The 19,278-nt window shown below is 35.2% G+C and overlaps 1 protein-coding gene across 3 annotated transcripts in view; it reads left to right on the top strand.

The window, feature by feature from the left end:
• Positions 1–17,418, top strand: part of CPNE3 (copine 3) — a 28,872-nt gene extending 11,454 nt beyond the window's left edge. For 2 of the 3 annotated variants that reach the window (XM_030266392.4, XM_002199820.7), the window contains 13 exons: positions 3–77; positions 523–594; positions 1,388–1,471; positions 3,078–3,167; positions 6,472–6,570; positions 7,691–7,777; positions 8,344–8,403; positions 9,333–9,466; positions 9,905–9,959; positions 10,061–10,112; positions 10,752–10,885; positions 12,910–13,146; positions 14,533–17,418. In XM_030266392.4, the coding sequence (XP_030122252.1) occupies positions 3–77; positions 523–594; positions 1,388–1,471; positions 3,078–3,167; positions 6,472–6,570; positions 7,691–7,777; positions 8,344–8,403; positions 9,333–9,466; positions 9,905–9,959; positions 10,061–10,112; positions 10,752–10,885; positions 12,910–13,146; positions 14,533–14,643 (1,290 nt within the window). In that variant the 3' untranslated portion in view covers positions 14,644–17,418. The remainder of the gene's footprint in view (positions 1–2; positions 78–522; positions 595–1,387; positions 1,472–3,077; positions 3,168–6,471; positions 6,571–7,690; positions 7,778–8,343; positions 8,404–9,332; positions 9,467–9,904; positions 9,960–10,060; positions 10,113–10,751; positions 10,886–12,909; positions 13,147–14,532) is intronic. The other variant, XM_030266393.4, reaches the window with a different exon arrangement.
• Positions 17,419–19,278: the final 1,860 nt, after the last annotated feature.

The raw sequence follows: 19,278 nt of genomic DNA on the forward strand, positions 1-19,278 counted from the left end.
AGATAGTTTCTAGCAAGACTCTAACAAAACCATTAGTACTTAAAAATGGCAAACCTGCTGGAAGAGGAAGCATTACGGTAAGAGAATTAAGAAATAGATGTCTTCAGAGTTCATCCTTAATTGTTTCTGGATTTTATTTTTGTTAGTGGCTTGAATGCAGTGAGTCTGTTCTATAGAGCTATAAAGCATGTTTTTATCATCCACTAATTTATCTTTGTCATTCAATAGCAGCGCACCTTCTGTATTATAAGTCCCATTGCGTGCATCATTAGGGCATCTAATGGGCTGGTGTTCAGGGCATTTCTGTGTCACTGCCATCATTTATGGTAAATAGATGGGATGAAATCCCAATGTCAAATCTAATTGTTCCTTCCATCCCCCTCCTGCCCCCTGCTTCATTTTTTAATGCTTCATTTGTGAGAAAACATGGGGGCTTTTTTAATGGACATGTAATAGGAAATCTGTGAATATGAGAAAACTGGATTCCTGCATAAAAACTAAGTGTTTTGTTTGCCTACCTAGATTACAGCAGAAGAAGTAAAGGATAACAGGGTGGTTGTATTGGAATTAGAAGCAAGGAAACTGGACAGTAAGGTATTTAAGTGATTGCTGTTTCTTTGATAAAGTAGTAAGACTCTTGTTAAAGCAGGAAACAAATATTTTAATATTTATTCTCATTTTTGCTCATAAAATAAAATAATTAAGATTTTATTTACACTAAAAAATAAATTGATGTAAGATTGCTGCAGAGTAACTTCATTGACTGTTTTGAAATAAATTGTAATGTATTTCTAAGTAAGATAAATGCATTTCAGGGGTAGTCTGTGAGCAACGTGTTCCCATATAAATGTAAATCCTTACATTTATTCATAAATAAAATAGAGTTTTGGTATAGCCATTGGTTTCAATGGCTATATGAATGGTTGCCCATTACCTCTCTGAAATAAATGGTGAAAAGTGTACTTGGTGTGTATGAATTTGTTATGTTGACTATAGAACTAGCTAGAGAGAGACTTTAAAAAATAAAATTAGAGAAATAATAGAAACATGCTTTTATTTTTACCTTTTGATTTCATTATTTTTTTTTTAACTGGATAAAACATATCTATCCACTGTAGTACTTAATAGGTATAAGTACTTTGCTTGACCTGACAGCAAAATTTGCTGCAGGTATTTGATATGTGGATATTTTACTTCTAATTTGAAGGGCATTCCCCATTTTCTTTTCCTCTTTCACAGGTGATAATATAATCAGATTTGCATTTCATCATCTAAAGCTTTTGTTCCCTGAATTTACTCTTTGTTAATCTAAGTGTGTGGTAACTGGGATTTAATGGTATTCACACTACAGGCTGTTCTGAGTTAATTGCATGTTATTTAAATACAGGATTTTTTTGGAAAGTCAGATCCTTATCTGGAATTCCACAAACAGACTGGAGATGGAAACTGGGTGATGGTTCACAGAACAGAGGTAGGATATTTTCAGTTAACAACAAAGAGGTTAATGTTATTTAATTTCCAGTGTGTCACAGCACTAGATATAAAATGCGTTACAAAAAGAATTGACTGGCCTGGAGTTGAAGACAAGTTAGAAATTGCATAATCTCTTCCACTGACTTTTCTGGGACATCTGCCTTATTCTTTTTATGCTGATTGTGATACATGCCATTCTGTTTGGAAAGAAACCACTTTTTTTTCCCTCTAGGAGAGGGAAAATATTTCCCCTCTAGGAGATTTCAGCAATCTAGGAGAGAACAAATATTTTGAAAAAAACCCTTCATACTCACACAGACATTTGCTCAGTTCTGTCAAGTGCTGGGGTAGGATTTGGGCATTATTCCTGACTCTGCTGTTCTTAGGAAAGTGTCACCTGACCATACCCTTTACTAGTGAAAGTAATGGTGCTAAATGCTTGCATAGCAAGGGCAAGCCAAGGAGAATGCAGAGGGAGGGAAAACGAGATTGAGCAGCATCAGCCTTTCACTCAGGAGGAGGTGTAGGGGTCCTGTGCCAGCAGCTGACACGCTAAGAGTAGTTTCAAAATGTCTCACTGTAGTGGCAGCTTAGGGGCCCAATAGAGCTGACGTGCTGTGCCCACAGGAAGTAGTGACTGTATTCATTTTCAAGTATGGATGTTGAAGAACTTTTTTTCATGCTTGGAACTTCTTTCATGAGATGGTTCTCCTGCTTAAGGTGCATCTTTTCTATGATGATTTCAGTCATCAACTTCAGTAATAAATCCAGAATTTGTTGTTTCAGCCTAGAAATGTCTTTATGTTACAGGTTCAAAAAACCTCTTTTTTTTTTTCCCAAGTACTGTTTTTATTTATTTCATTTTCAAGAGAGATTTCTTTCTCAGCGCTCTTACAGTGTTGAAAGTATTACTATTGTTAGGTGTTATTAATTAAGTAGTACATGTTATGTGTATTTTCTTTTACTTTTTTAAGATCATTATTTGGTGTATCAGGTATATTTACGGATAACAGTTGACAAATTTTGAAGATCTTTCAGTATTATTTGTAAATAACACTTTAATGTTCAGCTTGAGAGGACTTTTATCCTCATGCACTGTTTTTACTTTACTACACCATGAATTTCTTGAGGGCATATTTCCATAAATGACATTTTAGAATAAATAATATGTGGGAATGAATAGTAATTTCTGGAGTGCTGATGTATTCAGAAATTCCAATGTAATATTTTTGCACATGTTTTTGGTAATGCATGCCTTTATATGTATGTGTCTGTATGTATGTGTTCTTATTAAAAGAAAGCAACCAGTATCTTATTTCTGTAACGATAAATTTAATTTTTTGCAATGCAGTAGCTGAAGGATAAAGTAGGTGGTAGTGAAGTATAGCAAAATATGGTGCTGAAAGAGACCATCTCTTTTTGGACAATGGCATGTTAAGAGTTGTTTGATTTATATCCCATGTATTAGAATTTGGAGTGCATTAGCATTAGCATTAGTCAATTTTTTCTTGCATACAAAAATCCTGGTTTGAAGGTATGATCCATTATGATGACTGCTTTCTGCTTTTGTGAACAATGGTGTTCTACCTTTTTTTTCCCAACAGGTTATTAAAAACAACCTGAATCCTGTTTGGAGGCCCTTTAAAATCTCTCTCAATTCTCTGTGTTACAGTGACATGGATAAGTCAATCAAGGTAATGTATATTAAATGTGTGTATAAATTAATGCATTAGAAGTTTAAATATGTAACAAGGGGAAGATGTGTTATTTTGGTTACTGAGGGTTTCTTGTTTCAAATTTAATTGAAAGTATTAGGTTTCTTATTTGAAAGACACAGACACACATGCATGTTTTAGGAGAAAAAAGGAAAACACTGCACATTTGCAATGCATTGTGTGGTAGAAGTTGGTCTTTGAAAGTCTGGGAAACTAGTTGAACAAAAGTATCTTTGAAATGTCCAGTAGTTTTTTATTTTTTATTGTACAGTTCTAGCGTGGCATCAGCCAATACTGGTGGTATAGATACTGTGCAGTGAAAGATGCATGTTAAAGACTAGAATATGCTTTGTTCTGTGTGATGCATCTTGTAATACTTTGTTACTGGTGCAACAGGTAACATCAATGAAATTTTTAATATACTGCCTGATAAAATAAATTACACTTAATATACTAGCTAACAGATGTGAGTCAGATACAACTAGTTTTTTTGCAACATTTTCTCGTAATATAAAACTGAATTTTCTGTCAGAAAATTCAGTTGACCAAACCTGTGAAGTAATAGTTCTACCAGGGCTTTAATGTTTTGTATTTTCCAATTTTATCTTGAATAAATTGTGTTTAACTTCTGAATATTTTTCTTCAGGAATTCCTTTTAGGGGTGGAACTGAAGCTAAACAGCCAATCAAAATGCCATTTATAAGCTATTATGATCATGTTAGAAACCTGGTATTTTAGCATTTGACAAGGAAACCTGAAAACCTGAATGCAGCAAACTGCTATATTTGATGCTCTTCCTCTGGGAAGGAAAACTTAGAGCATGATTTGCATGTAATGGGCATTAGTCATATGACTTGAGGCAGTCCTGGAAAATCCTTAACAGCCACAGGGATCTGGGTGTTACCAGCACCTGGGTGGATTTAAGTACATATTTATATAGGAGACGAATGTATAACTTTACAAGCCCAGAACCTTCTTCCCTTACCGCTTCTAATTTTTTTCTATCTCATTCCTTTCTGATTCCCTTTTCCCCAAAACAGCTGTGATAGCTCTTACCTCTCCATATGCTATAAGTATATTTCTCCTTTTCAGTAAAAAGCCATACTAAAACTATAGACCATTGTCTTTAGCTAAATGTATCTCTGAACTGTTATTCTCAGCTCTGTCATAATTTTAATAAAGGTTGTTCTTTGAAATCTTACCTCAGAAGTGTAGGTTTATATCCAGAAGAAATAGACTTTAGTTGGAATAGTTATAGACTTGCAGACAGGCAGTTTGATTATGCCTTAACTTAGAAAGGCAGGACTTATCACTTCAAACATTAAAATGTAGGCAGGATTATATTATGTAATGTTATTGAAGGATTAAACAATGCTTTTAACACTTTTATATGCACACGGTTGCATGTGTAATGGGCTGTTTGGCATAGTAAGTAAAACCAGCAATTTTTCTATGAGTGGCTTTTCACCTCTTTAATGGCTTAGTTTGTGTATGCCCAGCAGTGCACAAACCAAGTTGATCCTTTATCTTCTGGATTCATGGTTATGTTCCATGTGAGTGTGTTTGCAGTCAGTGAAGTTTTTCTGTGTCTCAAATGTGAGCCTTTCATCTGGAGCAGGCATGCCTAATTCTGCTGGGAAAAATAAGTTACATCACATTGTTCCCTACTGCTATTGCATGTCCAAGAGGGCATATATGGCAAAAAAGGAAATGCTTCTCTCTTGTCTGGAATAAATACTAAAAATTGGCTTATGTGGGTCAAACATGGCAAGCAAACCAAATTTTTATGTCTTTGAAATAAAAAGGAAATACATCTACTAACTGTGCTAACAGCTATGAGAACTATTGTGTCAGGAAATATGTTCAGTTTTAAATTTCAGCTACTGAAGCACTTGGCTGAGTATTTTATTGGCATAATTTATGGCATTCAGAACAATTTACATAGCATCTGCCATGAACAAAAATTAGCCTCTTGGTTCTTTGGCTGCTTGCATAATTTAAGGTGATGTTCAGTGCATGTGCATGCATTTTTTGTTTATTAGTGAATTCAAAATGTTGTAGTAGTGCAAACTGCAAGATAGAGGTATGTTCTGTGCAGTAGAACTCCCAATCTACACATCATATTTTGCACTTCAATTTTCCTGTTTGTTTTCAGAAACTTAATTTCTTTCAGAAGCTTGAGTGCATGTTGAAGTTGATTGTTTTTCTTTTTTATTTCTAACTTAAATGCTCGAGTAATCAGATAAATTGACTCTTGAATATAAGGTACAATATTTTTAGGCTTGAAAGGTGGACATGCAAATAGCTGTTCAGCCTAAGCCATACATAATCTGAATGTTTTTCTTGAAGTTTGCATTTTGATTCCAAGTAATGTGGGATACTGACTTGACTCTTGATTTATTATTGCTTCTATTTATCATTATCATTATTAAGTGATTTTAGTATGTTTTTATGTGGTTTGATTTAATTAGCCATCATGTCTGTTTTGCTGAACTGAAATAAAATACCAGTAGTGGATTAAAATAAGCTTTTATAGATAAATAGCCAGTTTTTTATATAGAAAGGTAGTTTGGTCATGTTTTCAAAGAGGAAAAAAAAGTGTTTTTCACTCCTGCCATCTTTGGTAGATTGGCCGGTTAAAAGAGTGCATTGATAAAATAATAAAGCTTATCATTAAATTCTCACTATAGGAAAAGAGATTTTTAGTTGACATTCAGATCCATGAAGTGTAGCTCATAGTTTAACAGATCCACTGTTTAAATTTGCTAATCTTAAAAAACAAAAAATCAAATACTGTTTCTAACTTTAGGACTGAACTTTCATATGCTTATGAATTCTTTGTTATTTTGAGGATTAATGAAGTAATATAAATGTGTCGCTAAAACTCGTGATTTCTTACATAACTGGTTTACTAAATTTGTAGCTGGATGCTCAGATTCATGATGAATATAAAAAACCCTACATTGTTTTCCTACTCTTCCCAACACCCCCTGATTCTCAATACATAGTTCAATATAATTGATGTTACTTGCTCATGTAAGATGTGACTCAGTATTCTCGTCTCTCCTTCACTTGAGTAGAAGATTAAGTTTGAGTGTATTGGCTTCTACCCAATTTTAATCTGTTTTAAGTGCAACCCCATGCAGTTCTAAGACTTCAATGTGAGAAAAACTCTGTGATATAAAAGACAGTAATGTTTGGGATGTTCAGGTTTGCCATTTCAGTGTTCATTGTTTTTGTAGGGCCATTTCTGTCACTAACACTAAGTAATGCTGCATTTTAGGTTGAGTGCTATGACTATGATAGTGATGGGTCTCATGATCTCATAGGAAGTTTTCAAACAACAATGTCAAAACTGAAGGAAGCATCTCGGTCGTCACCTGTAAGTGTTACACAGTCTAAGCTGCCTGTGTGTTCTTGATAAGCTGTTTTATTCATATTTCAGCAAAACCTAGGTCACCTGGCCACAGGTGACCTCCAAGTTGGGCTAGGCTACACCTTGACATTGCTATTGTAGTTGAGGCTGAAACAGCATTTACATTGTACACCCATTTTCCTAGGATTAATGTCTTGGTTACAGTTATTACTACTTCACCCCACTATCAGCACAAAAAAAATTTCACTAATCATAAAGATACAGAAATAAAAAAACACTGGACTGTCAAAAGACAGAATGCAGCACAAATTTAGCTACAGTTAAAAGAATAAAGCTTGTAGTATTTTTTTCAAATGTTATTTAATCCTTTATTTTAAAATGTGTCACTTATTAACTATTATGTATACTTCAGTGAATATGAGAAAATTCAGTATTTAGGCCACTGCACAAAAATGCAGCTATATGGTAATATCAGGCAAGTGATATTACCCTTCCTGATCTTATGAGCTATAATAGTTTTGAAACCTTTTAATAGCCAGGGTTTACATGTAGAAGACAAAAGTTAGCATAGCAAACATAATATAAAAGTATTTGCTTTATGGATATCTGTGTTATCAAGATATTATTACCATATTTTCCTTTAGTCCTGTAAAACGTCCAGAACTATTTCTGCATTAAAAGTACTAGGATCTACATACAAGAGTGCATTAGCAAAGAGTACTTTGCTAATATTTTGTTGTATTTGCACTAAATAACAATAATAATTTCAGCCACAGCTTCTGGAAACACCTATGCTTTTTTTGAATTGCTATGTCTTTACCAAAAAAAAAAAAAAATGTTAGCAGAATCCTCAGAGGGAGAATGGTACAGAATTTCTTTCTCTTTTTGAAATACAGTTATCAAAACAAATGTGTTTGTAGACTTCTGGGTAAAAGAGGATTTCTGTTTTGAGAATGTGGTTTTTTTCTTGCGATATTGGGCAGACTGGTTTTAATTTTGCTGGATTATGAAATGAACTTTGTTTTGAATATAAGCCCAAAGTATGTGTTCTGAAATAAATGATTATTAAACTTGTTGCATAAATGATACTATAATATTTTTGTTGGCTTTGTTTGCATTCATGCAGGTTGAATTTGAGTGCATCAATGAAAAGAAAAGACAGAAGAAAAAGAACTATAAAAACTCTGGCATTGTGAGCGTTAAGCATTGTGAGGTCAGTAATATATTCTAGTATGGTTCTGGTTTGAAGTGTTAAGGCATAACAACTCTCATTTAGTATATCTTCATCCTCAAACTGTAAGAAACCTTAAAATGTCTGAAAGTTCCAGACACAGTAAATATTTAAGGGATTCTGATTCATATAAAGACAAATTGAGATCTGAATTACATACCTGTATTCCCTGTCCTTTCACTTTGTCTTGAAGAAAAAGGTTTCTTACCAGTTTAAGTCATTTTTGAACCACTGCATTTCCCAGCTCACTGTTTTAGGGCAAAGTAAAAAAATCTGTCATAATGTGTTATTTTATAAATGAAAGTTGTTTTGGAGCTGCTTTGGTGTATGTCTGTAGTTTTGTAAAAGGCCTGATTCTGATGCACTGACTGTATGGTGGCATATGTTGCAAATATCCTGGTTTCAGTGGGTGGGTGAGATAGCTCTAGGGCAAAACTAATGCTTTTAGTGGGTAAAGACAACATACTTGGAACCTTAGAAGTTGCTACATTAATATTAACTGGGTTTTTTCCCATAAGAAAACCAAAATTTCTGTCTTTTATTTTTAGATCATTGTAGAATGCACATTCCTTGATTACATCATGGGTGGATGTCAACTGAATTTCACCGTAAGTTAAATCATTTATACGAATACTTTTTGAGTTTTTGGAGCAAATTAAAGTAAAGAATTAATTGGCTATGTGCTTTATTTGGTTATTGTATTTTTTTTTTTTGTCAACTTATTTTTTGTTCTGTAGCATTGAGCTGGAAGATATTTTGCCAGAGTGCTTCTAGTCTGTTAAAAAAAAATTGCTTTACTCTTGGCAAACGGTTCTGAACCTCTGGTTATGTTCATTAGGAACTAGCTAAATTGTGTGGATGGAGACCAATGAGAAATTCACTGTTCTTTCAAAGCAACACACAGAGGTCATCATATGGGTTAGAACCATTAAGTTATGTAATTTGTGAACCAAATGTAGCGCAAGAAACAGCAGGATGTCTTCACCTTAATAACATGCTTCATCACCAAAGCAAAGAAGTCTGAGAAAAAGCTCTCTAGGCTTCTGTGGAGGTTGACTAGTTGTACTTCTGAGAAGAAAGGTGTGTGTGTGTGTGTGTATGGCAAGATACAGAGTGAAATTAATTTACCAGATTTTGAAGAGCTGCTGTGAATAGTAAACACAGTGAAAAAGCTGTAGATGCCCCATCTCTGGAAATGTTCAAGGCCAAGTTGGATGGGGCTTTCAACAACCTCATCATGTGAAAGCTGTGGAGGTTGGAACTAGGTGACCTTTAAGGCCTCTTCTAAGCCAAACCATTCTGTGATTCAGATGAAAGTAATTTCAGCCCTTCTGGAGAGATGCAGAGTTTTTGAGGGTTTTGTAGTAACATTGTTTTAAAGTGTTAATATTCCAAGGAACTTGCATCCAAGTACTGTGCCTGTTAGATTTGTAGATGTCCTGTTTACTACTCTTTCATGGTTTTCACTTTGGCTTTGACAGAGATAAGCATAATTTAACCTTTAAGAGCAGTCAGATATAAATGCTGCATTTGACAGGTGGGGATAGACTTTACAGGCTCCAATGGAGACCCTCGCTCTCCAGACTCTCTGCATTACCTCAGCCCTAATGGAGTTAATGAGTACCTAACAGCCATTTGGTCTGTCGGGATGGTCATTCAGGATTATGATACGTAAGTGTTAGATTTTTATTTGGATCCTTTTTTTAGATATGTATAGGCACTTGTGGTTGCTTTTTAAACAAGTGTTGAATATGCCTGCAGATATACTGGAATGAAACTTCTGAGCTAAGTTATAGAACTAAAAAATAATAATCACTGCGCCATCATATAATTGCAAGTATAAGTTTGTGTTTACTGCACGCAAGCAGGGCTTTTCATAATTGATGAAAAGAGCAGCATTGATTTAAATATATGCTTGCATTCTTGCCGGTTCGGTGTTAAAAACTAGTTTTGGTCCCAGAAATAATTACAGGAGGAACTTCCATTTAATTTTGCCTCTTAAGTAGCATTTTTAGTGATGAATAGCAGCACTGATAACTAAACTTACTGAACTATGGCAGATTTTAACAGAAGGCACTGACTTTGTTTTCTTACAAATTGCTTCTTTAGAGATAAGATGTTTCCAGCCTTTGGATTTGGTGCACAAATTCCTCCTTCCTTTCAGGTAATGGAATGTGTAAATGCAGTACCTAAGACAGCTGAAAGCATTTGCTTCAGGAGGAGATTGTATATGCAGTCCTAAATATGTTTTCTGTGTTTTCACAGGTATCTCATGAGTTCCCAATAAATTTTAACCCTTCAAACCCATTCTGTAATGGTAAGTCTGAAAAAGTAACATTAGACCTAGAAAGTAAAATGCTCAAGTTGAAGTAATGGAGACACTTGAAAAGTGAACTGAAGCATGTTGTTCTAATTAAATAATTAGTTTAGTCCTGTAGGAGGAAAAATTTTACAACCAATTTCTTACTTAGGAGAAATAGCATTGCATCTGATTTCTGTGATGGTTTGTTAAAGACATGGTTTAAACAGCCAGGGCACAGGGCTAGGAAGAGTTCTCTTGTGTTGTCAAGACACTCTATGCTACTTCACTGCTGGTGTGGAGTTGTCTGGTTTAAGTGTGGTGCTGCTAATGCCTGTTCAATATGGCCTCTCTGATCAGACTACCAACCACCACAAGCTGCCAGGTGAAGAAAACTGCTGTAGTTCAGTGTCACACTCTTGAGCATAGAGCATTTGGCCTTTCTGCTCACACAAGGCAAATCATATTATATATGTGCCTTAGGCATTGGTCAAACTCAAAGCTTCCATTTCTTGTGAATAATTTTTTTTTCCAAGATGGTTAGTTTTAAATTTTCACATCATCACCTCAAATAACTGATTTATACAGCTTTAGGAAAATTGGGTGCTTCAAAATATCCTAAATCTAATAAAAAAAAAATCTATGTCTGTTCTCTAGGAATCCAAGGCATTGTTGATGCATATCGAGCCTGTCTTCCTCAATTGAAGTTATATGGGCCAACAAATTTTTCTCCAATTATAAATCATGTGGCAAGATTTGCTGCTGCAGCTACTCAGCAGCAAACAGCATCTGTAAGTTCTTTATGGTACTCTCTGTGTTTCTTTCCTTTTTTATTTTCTTTCTTGTTTATAAATACTTTTTTCCCATTTTACCTTGTTAGGGTATTCATTTGACAGTTGGCCCTTTACCTTGTGAATAAATATTTGTAACACTTAAAACAAGAGAAAAACTAGTTGTTTTTTGCAGATTGTACATAACAGTCCTCTTCATCAATTAACTAAACAAACTCTTCAGATTTGAAATAGGAACTTGAAAGTACACAACACCTTTATGCTATCTTCCGTTGAAAGCTCTTGCAGTGCTATACAGTTGATAACCTCTAATTTAGGCCTCTATAGCTGAGAGTGATTTAACCTCAGCTGGGAAAAAAAATTCAACTAGTCCTTGTTCCAAATCAGGTAGCTGGGAGAGAGGATTAACTAAGGTAGTGAAGAAGTGGATGGTATAGCTCTTGACCCTAGGTACCAATAAGTACAGATAATTAACTGTACTATAAAGGTATAGGTGCTGTATGGGCTGTACCCTCTGTATTAAAATTTTATATCATGAAATTCTGAAGACCAAGTCTTGAGTATTCAGTCATGCCAATAATGCGTGGAAGTTCCTAAATCACTGATGACAGCAGATGCTGGTGTCTTTGATGTCATGTAAAATCAGAAAATAAAATTAGCTATTTTTGCATGTAAATATATCTGCGGAAACCAATTTGAAAAAGAGATATGGATTTTCATATGCCATGAGGCCGGTAAGGATTTGCCTTGGTAGTCTTTCACTAGTAGCTATAAAAAAAAAATAAATATGTATGTATAAATATATGTATATGTATGTATGTCAATAGCTTAGGAAAGGAGCAAACTTCTTGTTGGTTTTGTTTTTGTTTGGGTTTTTTAACTTTTATTTCATGTAGTATGCCTAGCAAACAATTTATTTTTCCTGCTTGAAAGGATGTATTGAAGACATTTTCGTACCTTGACATTTAATATATATCATAGTAATTGTGGGTTCACTTTTGATTCTGATGCTGGTTTTTTTCCAGTATGGAGAAAATATGAGAAGAGAGAAATAAATCTGATGTGATGTGCTATCCTGCACTTGCTTATAGCTTACTGTGATCATAACTGCTTTATAGATGTTCTTGCTGGAGTAGAGGAATAGCCTAGCAGAAAGCAGGGAGAAAAGGTGGTACCTAAACAGATAAGATAAGGGAAGAACAATTTTTTGAAGGCAGATGGGAAGGAAAGTAGTGAAGAGAGACTTCTTAGAATACTGGGAGTATCTTTGAGACTTGAATTTATGCTATTCAGTAATCATCTGAAATGAAATGAGAGAAGACAGGAAGTTTAAAAAGCATTTGATAATTTCCAGACTTAGTACTTCTAGCTCATTTTTGCTGCTTCAATCCAGAGCAGAAACTAAGATGCCAACTTTTAGAAGCCCCGACAGAATAATGGAAGCAACTTAGGTGGTACTTAATTGTTACTGATGTACTACAAAGTAGTCTCAGACGCCTTGGTAATTAATTTCATGAAGCTGCTAGAAAACATGATTAAAGGAATTTGAAAAGGGCTGTGTGTTTCAACACTAAAAGGTGTGATTTAGGATTTTCCAGATACAATGAATGAAGTAAAGGGTAGTGTTTCATAAAGGTGTTGATGGACCAGAAAGGAAAAAAATACAAGTTTTAAAAGTTACCTTTCCAAAACCTCAGTAAATTGCCTTGTATCCCAGAACAAATAATGGGAAAATAGGTTAACTACTGGTTTGTCTGGGGATTTTGGAGGATAGAAGGGTGATACTACTAGAGTTTTGGATGGAGGCTGTTTATTGATGACTTCCTTTAAAAGATTGTGTTGTCCTTACAAGCTTTTTCCAACTGTACAGATGAAGCCTGACTACAAATTAGATGTTTGATTGTAAAGTTCAGTGAGCACACTGAACATGCCAAAATGACAACCTGTATGCAGGTTTTTCTGAGTGTACATAGCAAAATGTTTGCTATTTCTTTGTCATAACACAGTGTTTATTGATTTAACAGCAATACTTTATACTTCTGATCATAACGGATGGTGTGATAACAGACCTTGATCAAACTCGAACTGCCATAGTTAATGCTTCAAAGTTGCCCATGTCTATTATCATTGTTGGTGTGGGAGGAGCAGACTTTGATGCCATGGAGTTTCTTGATGGCGACGATGGAGTTCTTAGGTCCTCGTCAGGAGAGCCAGCTGTCAGAGATATTGTCCAATTTGTGCCATTCAGGAAGTTCCAAAATGTAAGTAATCTTACTGCTATGCTTAATAAATATTCTAGAGGTATGCCGGGCTTGCCCGGATGTGTATGTCTAGTCCTAAGCTTTTGTGTGGTGTATCCAATATGTACTCTTAAGACAAGTTTTTATCAAATGCTAAAAAAACCTCCAAATCCCTCAGTTTCTAGTTCCAGCACTGCATTTCTGGCTAGTTGCTGCAGCTGAATGACCTTTGTAAAACTCTCTCAGACTTGATTAAACAAATAGGTGGGGGGGTTTATTAGTGAGGAAAAACTTACTATGGCTTTTTTCTTAGGTAATTTTTCTTTTTATTGTGGATGCCCATTTATGAATGAGGATTAGTCTCACAATTTAGTGCAATATTAAAATTCAAGGCTAAGTTATAATCAGGGAGGTCAAAATCAGTGAAACTGTGTTCCCAAAGTAGTGGTGATAGTTTTCATTTTCATAAAAGTAAATACAAAAAAAGGTTATGAAAGAATGAAGTCCTGATTTTTTAAATTTCTGTAAAGTCCAATAAAGTATGTGTAGGCTAATTGAAGTCAACTTTTAAGCGTCATAATGTTGAAGAGAGTTGACTTAAATAAAAACCACCAAAATTTCCTCAGGATGGGAAAATAAGATCAATATTTTTATTTCCATCCTAATATATTCTAATTTTGTTTCATGTCTTAGTATTAATTTGTTAATATTACGCCTTACAACTTCTTATTTTGCTTTTATATTTTTACTTTTCATACAAATTCCTTGTTTAAACTTAGAGTAACTTATGCAAATTGAAATGAGAAAGAGTAAAATCAATACAGAATATGCTTATTGAGTAATGCACTTGGATGTAGATTAACTAGGGTCAATGCTCAGTATAATATTATATATACAAATGCTTTTCTGTTTCTAAAAAAAGAGATTTTTTTTTTCTTCTAGATACTTAGTCTTTCAGTAGAATCAGTATCTGCAGAAGAGCTGCTCCATAGAAATACAGTTACTGTGGATAAGACTTGGTGCAAAAGATTGCAGATGATTTAGACAAATCCCTCAAGGGTCTTCTTAAGCAGATAGTGGAAGTATGTTTACATGGGTGAAGTCTGATATCTGCACTGTGTATTACATAATGTGATAAAACGTGTCTTCAGACATGGCAGCTCTGCACTCAGCTCCTGTTACTTCAGTGGCACAAGACAGCCATCTGATTCATGGTAACAGGAATGAGAAGGTATATCTGACAGGGAAACTTCCATCTGTGTGTCACACAAGGGCACTGTGTAAAGTCCTCTGTAAAATTTTTTGTCAGACTTTAATTTGACCTTCTAGAGGAGGTGCTTATTACTTGCCTTAGAATCTTTGTTAGCAGTTGGTGGAAACTGAAGCTTGGTGTTCTTTTTTTATAAGTCTCCCAAAGAAGCTCTGGCTCAGTGTGTCCTGGCAGAAGTCCCTCAGCAAGTGGTGAACTACTTCAGCACCTACAAACTTCAGCCTCCTAAGAATCCTGCTGCAAAATGAATGGGCTGAGCAGAGGAAAGACTTCATGCTTGCTTTACTTACCGTATCTGCAGAATCTGGTTCTCAATATACTTCTGTATACGTGTACACATGCCTCTGTATCGTAATGTCTGTTAGCTTTTGCCTACAAATCACTTTGCCAAGTGTGCCTTTTAAGGGCCAGAATTGTAATGGTGTTTAGGTTTGATGTTGATTTGAGACATAGTGCTTACATGGGTGCATTTGATTTTTAAAAGAGTGAAAAAAGAGTTTCTGTTAAGCCACCATAACAAAGTTTTGATGTAGGTGTTTCATATTCAGACAAGTGCAACAGAGTGTAAAGGCCCTCCTTGCACAGCTACTTCTTGTTTGCCACTACAGTGCCTTTGGGCAGTGCCTGGGATTCAGGGCTGTGTGAATATAAGCCAAAGAAGTCATTAAAGTATATATTCTTTAATAGTATGCCTTCTCTTAAGGTAGTGTGGGAATAACTAGTGTGAATCAAGGTAAGCCTCTAACATCTCAGAATAGTGCTACTGGCCTATGAGGCTAATACTGTAAAAGCTGTAAGATGTGTTCCAATCATACAAGATGTAAGATATGTTCCAGTGCAGTGTACTAGAAAACAAAAATTCCAGATTTATTTTGGTACGGGTTTTGTTTTGAGGTTCCATCCCCCCCATAAAACAGTCATGACTATTGATCTTTAAAGCGCTTTTTGTGAAGTAGGAATTTGGTTTTTAGTTTAAAAGTTTTCTCTGATTTAAAACTGCATATTTTGAGGTAAAATAAGTTCTTCAAGTTGCTACTTGTATTTACTTTTGTTATATTTTGAATCATGCTGCTTTTCCAGGAGCCCACTAATGTAAAGTGCTTGCAAAAAAAACTATATTCCCTCTTTCTCTCCTTTAGGAAGACATAAGAAAGTCAAGTCTCTGAAGCCCTAATTCTATAATCATACTGCATTTCTTTGGGGCAAAAAAATTCTGATTTATTTATGTGGGTTGAGTTTTCCCTTCACATTTTATACCAAGTTTAAATCATGTTTGCTTAGTGGACAAATGAAGGTTTTTTGACCGCTAGCTGCACACTGCTTGCTGAGGACCTCTTCCAATCCTGTCACTGTGTGTAACTTAAGTGGATGGAAAGGTCACAATTATCACTTCTGAAATGCCAATCTTGAACATTAATTTTGCAGTTTCACCTTTGAAGTGGTTTAGACATCCAGCTTATCTCATGTGGATGATCTGGCTGTAGTATGTAAGAACAGAATGGGCTAATGCTAAATTTAGCACACTTGGACACGCAAGATTTCACCAGGTCATAGTGTATTTGACTTTTAGTTACTGGAGCTGCTTCGTATGCTTTTGGGTGGTTTTTTTGTTGTTGTTGTTGTGGTTTTTTGGTTTTGTTTTTTGGGGTTTTTTTTTTGTTGTTGTTGGGGGGTTTCTTGGGGTGGTTTTTTTTGGTTTTTTTTTTTACATGTGTAATCCTGTTGGAAGTCTGAATTCATATGAACGTTGATGGATGAAGGATATATCTATTGAGATTATCTTACACAAGACATACCAAATGCTTTGAGACAATTATCAATCAATCATAAATGGATATATTATCTCCACTCCATTTTTCTCGGTGGAAGGGGATCCTAAATACTATCAAGTAGTGTAACGTTAAAAGAGTTTGTTTCATGTTAAGCCAAGCTCTTTCTTTTTTTTAAATGTAATTCATATATTTATGTAAAAAAAAAATCTGTAATAATCTTTTTATTAGTGTAGTGAAAATCTGTCACTACTTTATGTATAAATTACAATGAAGTGTCATATAATACATGCAACTCAAAATACTGGGATCAAGGAAGTTACTATAATAAACCTAAATCACACTGCTGCAAATTAAGAGTGTATGATTTTGGAAGAGTAAACTGTTTCACAGCTACCTGCTTCATGTACAGAGAGAACTGGATGCAGTATTAATGCTTTATCTGCATTAATTGTAGTGGATGAGTGCTACTGATAGGAGTACAGGTTACTACTGAAGTTCCTCTGAGCTGTCTGCCAAAAATATAATGCTGCACCTGAGTTGTGTTTTCCATGGCAGCTTAAAGCAGAATTGTAAGTGCATTTAAATATGTTAGTATGTATTATTATACTAAGTATCTGCTGCATGTAAAAGAAAACCTGTTGTTTTGTCTATATTCTATACATAAATTCTGAGTTCCTACAGTAGAGGTTTTATTATCACTTATTAGAGAATTGCTCCCATATTCCTCAAGCTTAGGGAGTTAAATAGCATATAAGCAATGCCTCATTCTCAGTGTGCCCTATTCTTTGAAAATTAAATATTTCAGACAGGACCGTGGCAAGAACTGGTATGACTTGGAGGTATACAGCTAATGCCTGTTGAAAACTTCCAGGGTAGGCTGAAGTGATATTCTGAATGAAGAAATGTAGCAGATTGTGAGTCAAGGGGAAGGGGAGTTATTGTGCTGTTTTGCCATTTTTTGTTTATTTTCATGTGTAAAAAATGCACTAACAGCTCACGGGTGCAAAGCAAAATATTGTCCAAGTTTTGTAAAGTGAATGTGCTCGTAGGTCACTGGCACCACCTTGTGATAAAAGTCATGTATGGCAGTCTGTGTCATCAGACGCTTTTTGCTGTGTATTGGTCATAATATATACATGTGTACAAAAGAGAGCTCACCTGTAACCAGAATTTTTTACTTTTATATGTATTTCAGTTCTGACGAAGTTAACTGATTTACAATACCTGTGCATTAAAATTATCATTTCAGTATACTGTTCTGTGGTGCTTTTGTATTCAGCTTATCCTGTGTAATGCTAAATGCTGCTTTTGTGATTACTATGGTGAGTATGCCACAGATTTATAACAAGTATAAAAGAGAGAGGAAAAATTCCTTTCTACTTAGTGGTAATGACTCTGCAGTTTATTCTTCATAAAACACGTTAAACAGGCTTCTAGCAAGAAGATATTCTGAAGTTGGACAGTTTTAACTGTGACTGTTTCATGCTCTGTGTCATTAGAGTTCTCCCATGCATACAGTTATTATCAGGTTTTCCAAAAATTTTTTTCCCAGAACAATCTCTACATTTTAGTTAGAGAGGCATAGAGAGATGGTTACTTGTCATTTTCAAATACATTATCCTACTCTAACCTTCAGTTTCTTTACATTCAAGTGTAGTCAAGTCTGAGGGACTCAATTAGTACACTGAGATACAGGAGATGGTGTTGCAGTGGAATGTGATGCCACACAGAGACAACTGTCATACTGGAAACTGCATCTTCTAAGTGCACCAGAGTAATTAATTCTTCTTCATTAATTCATGCTTCTTCACTAGTCGAGAATCTACAAGGTAGAATTAGTTCCTGAAAGAATTTATTGCATCTTACATCTTGCAAGATATAATAAATAAACACTTGTAGTAAATAAACACCTTTCTCATAACATTCTGTCTGGTGAAAACCATACAAATAGTTGCAACTTCAATTTGTGCAGCCTTCTTGTGCCTGCCAACGCTAAGAATGAAGGAATTGTGGGAAGAGGAAAATAGCCCAACAATAGAAAAGTAGGATGTCACAGAAAACCAGATGGATGTTATTTATGTTTGGCTACTGTCTTCTGCACTGATACTTCCCCTAGTTTGTTTTTGGTCTAAGGAACGTAAGAGCTGTGCATAACAGTAGTCTTGCAGACAGAACTGTCAAACTTTTATGCAAACCTGGGCTGTTAAAAGCTGTAGCAAAGCAGCAATTTGGGGGAAGCTCTGTCACTGCAGTGAAGCACCTGGTGCTGCAGTCTCAGCCTTTACTTTGTAATTTATGTCAGTGTGTGATTGATGAACTCAAATATGCCCACAGAGAAAACGTTCAAAATTACCTGGTAGCATTTGTGTAGGCAGAAGGGAATTGGTTCTTTTCAATAAGAGCAAGCTTTACTCGTTCATATAAAAATGTTAAAATATGGGGAATGTTTTCCCCCCTTCCATAATGCTTTGACAACTCTCTTAAAAAAAAAAAATATGTGAAACTATATATTGTAATTCATAGAGTAGTATTATTCATAGAAGGTCTCATTCGTGGAACAGCTCAGCAGTATTTCTAATCTTGAGATTCCATTGAGACAGTCCTGGATGTGCAATAGATGAATAATTCTATATGAAACAATTTAAAATTTTCTCCATCTGTTGTGATGTCATTTTTTCTTACATATCAAATAACAAGTAGTATACAAATAAAGATGGTTCTCTCCACAAAGCAGTTAAACCTTCACCTCACTGCTAATGCAGCAGAACTTTATTTTGATAGAGATTACGGTTTTCATCTCATCAGAGGATTGTGGAATACGCAACGTATGGAATTCAGTCATCCAGCTTTTACTTGGGCAAACTTCCCACTGATTCTGGTTAGGCTTCCAGTTTTGCCTGTGATTACAGAAGTTGAAAGGCTTTAAAGAACAGGCCTACAGAATGCATAGCCTGTAGGGTCATACATAGCCTGCAAAGTGAGTGTTTTATTTTGGCATGGTGCCTTGGTTGGCTGGTCAGCTAAGGAGATGTGAATCCTGCCTTTGCCACTTCTTGGCTTGGCCTCTGCATAATGTTTTTAGTTTACAAAACTGTTCATCCAGAGAGAGAG

Source organism: Taeniopygia guttata, chromosome 2, assembly GCF_048771995.1.
Source record: "Taeniopygia guttata chromosome 2, bTaeGut7.mat, whole genome shotgun sequence".
NCBI lineage: Eukaryota > Metazoa > Chordata > Aves > Passeriformes > Estrildidae > Taeniopygia > Taeniopygia guttata.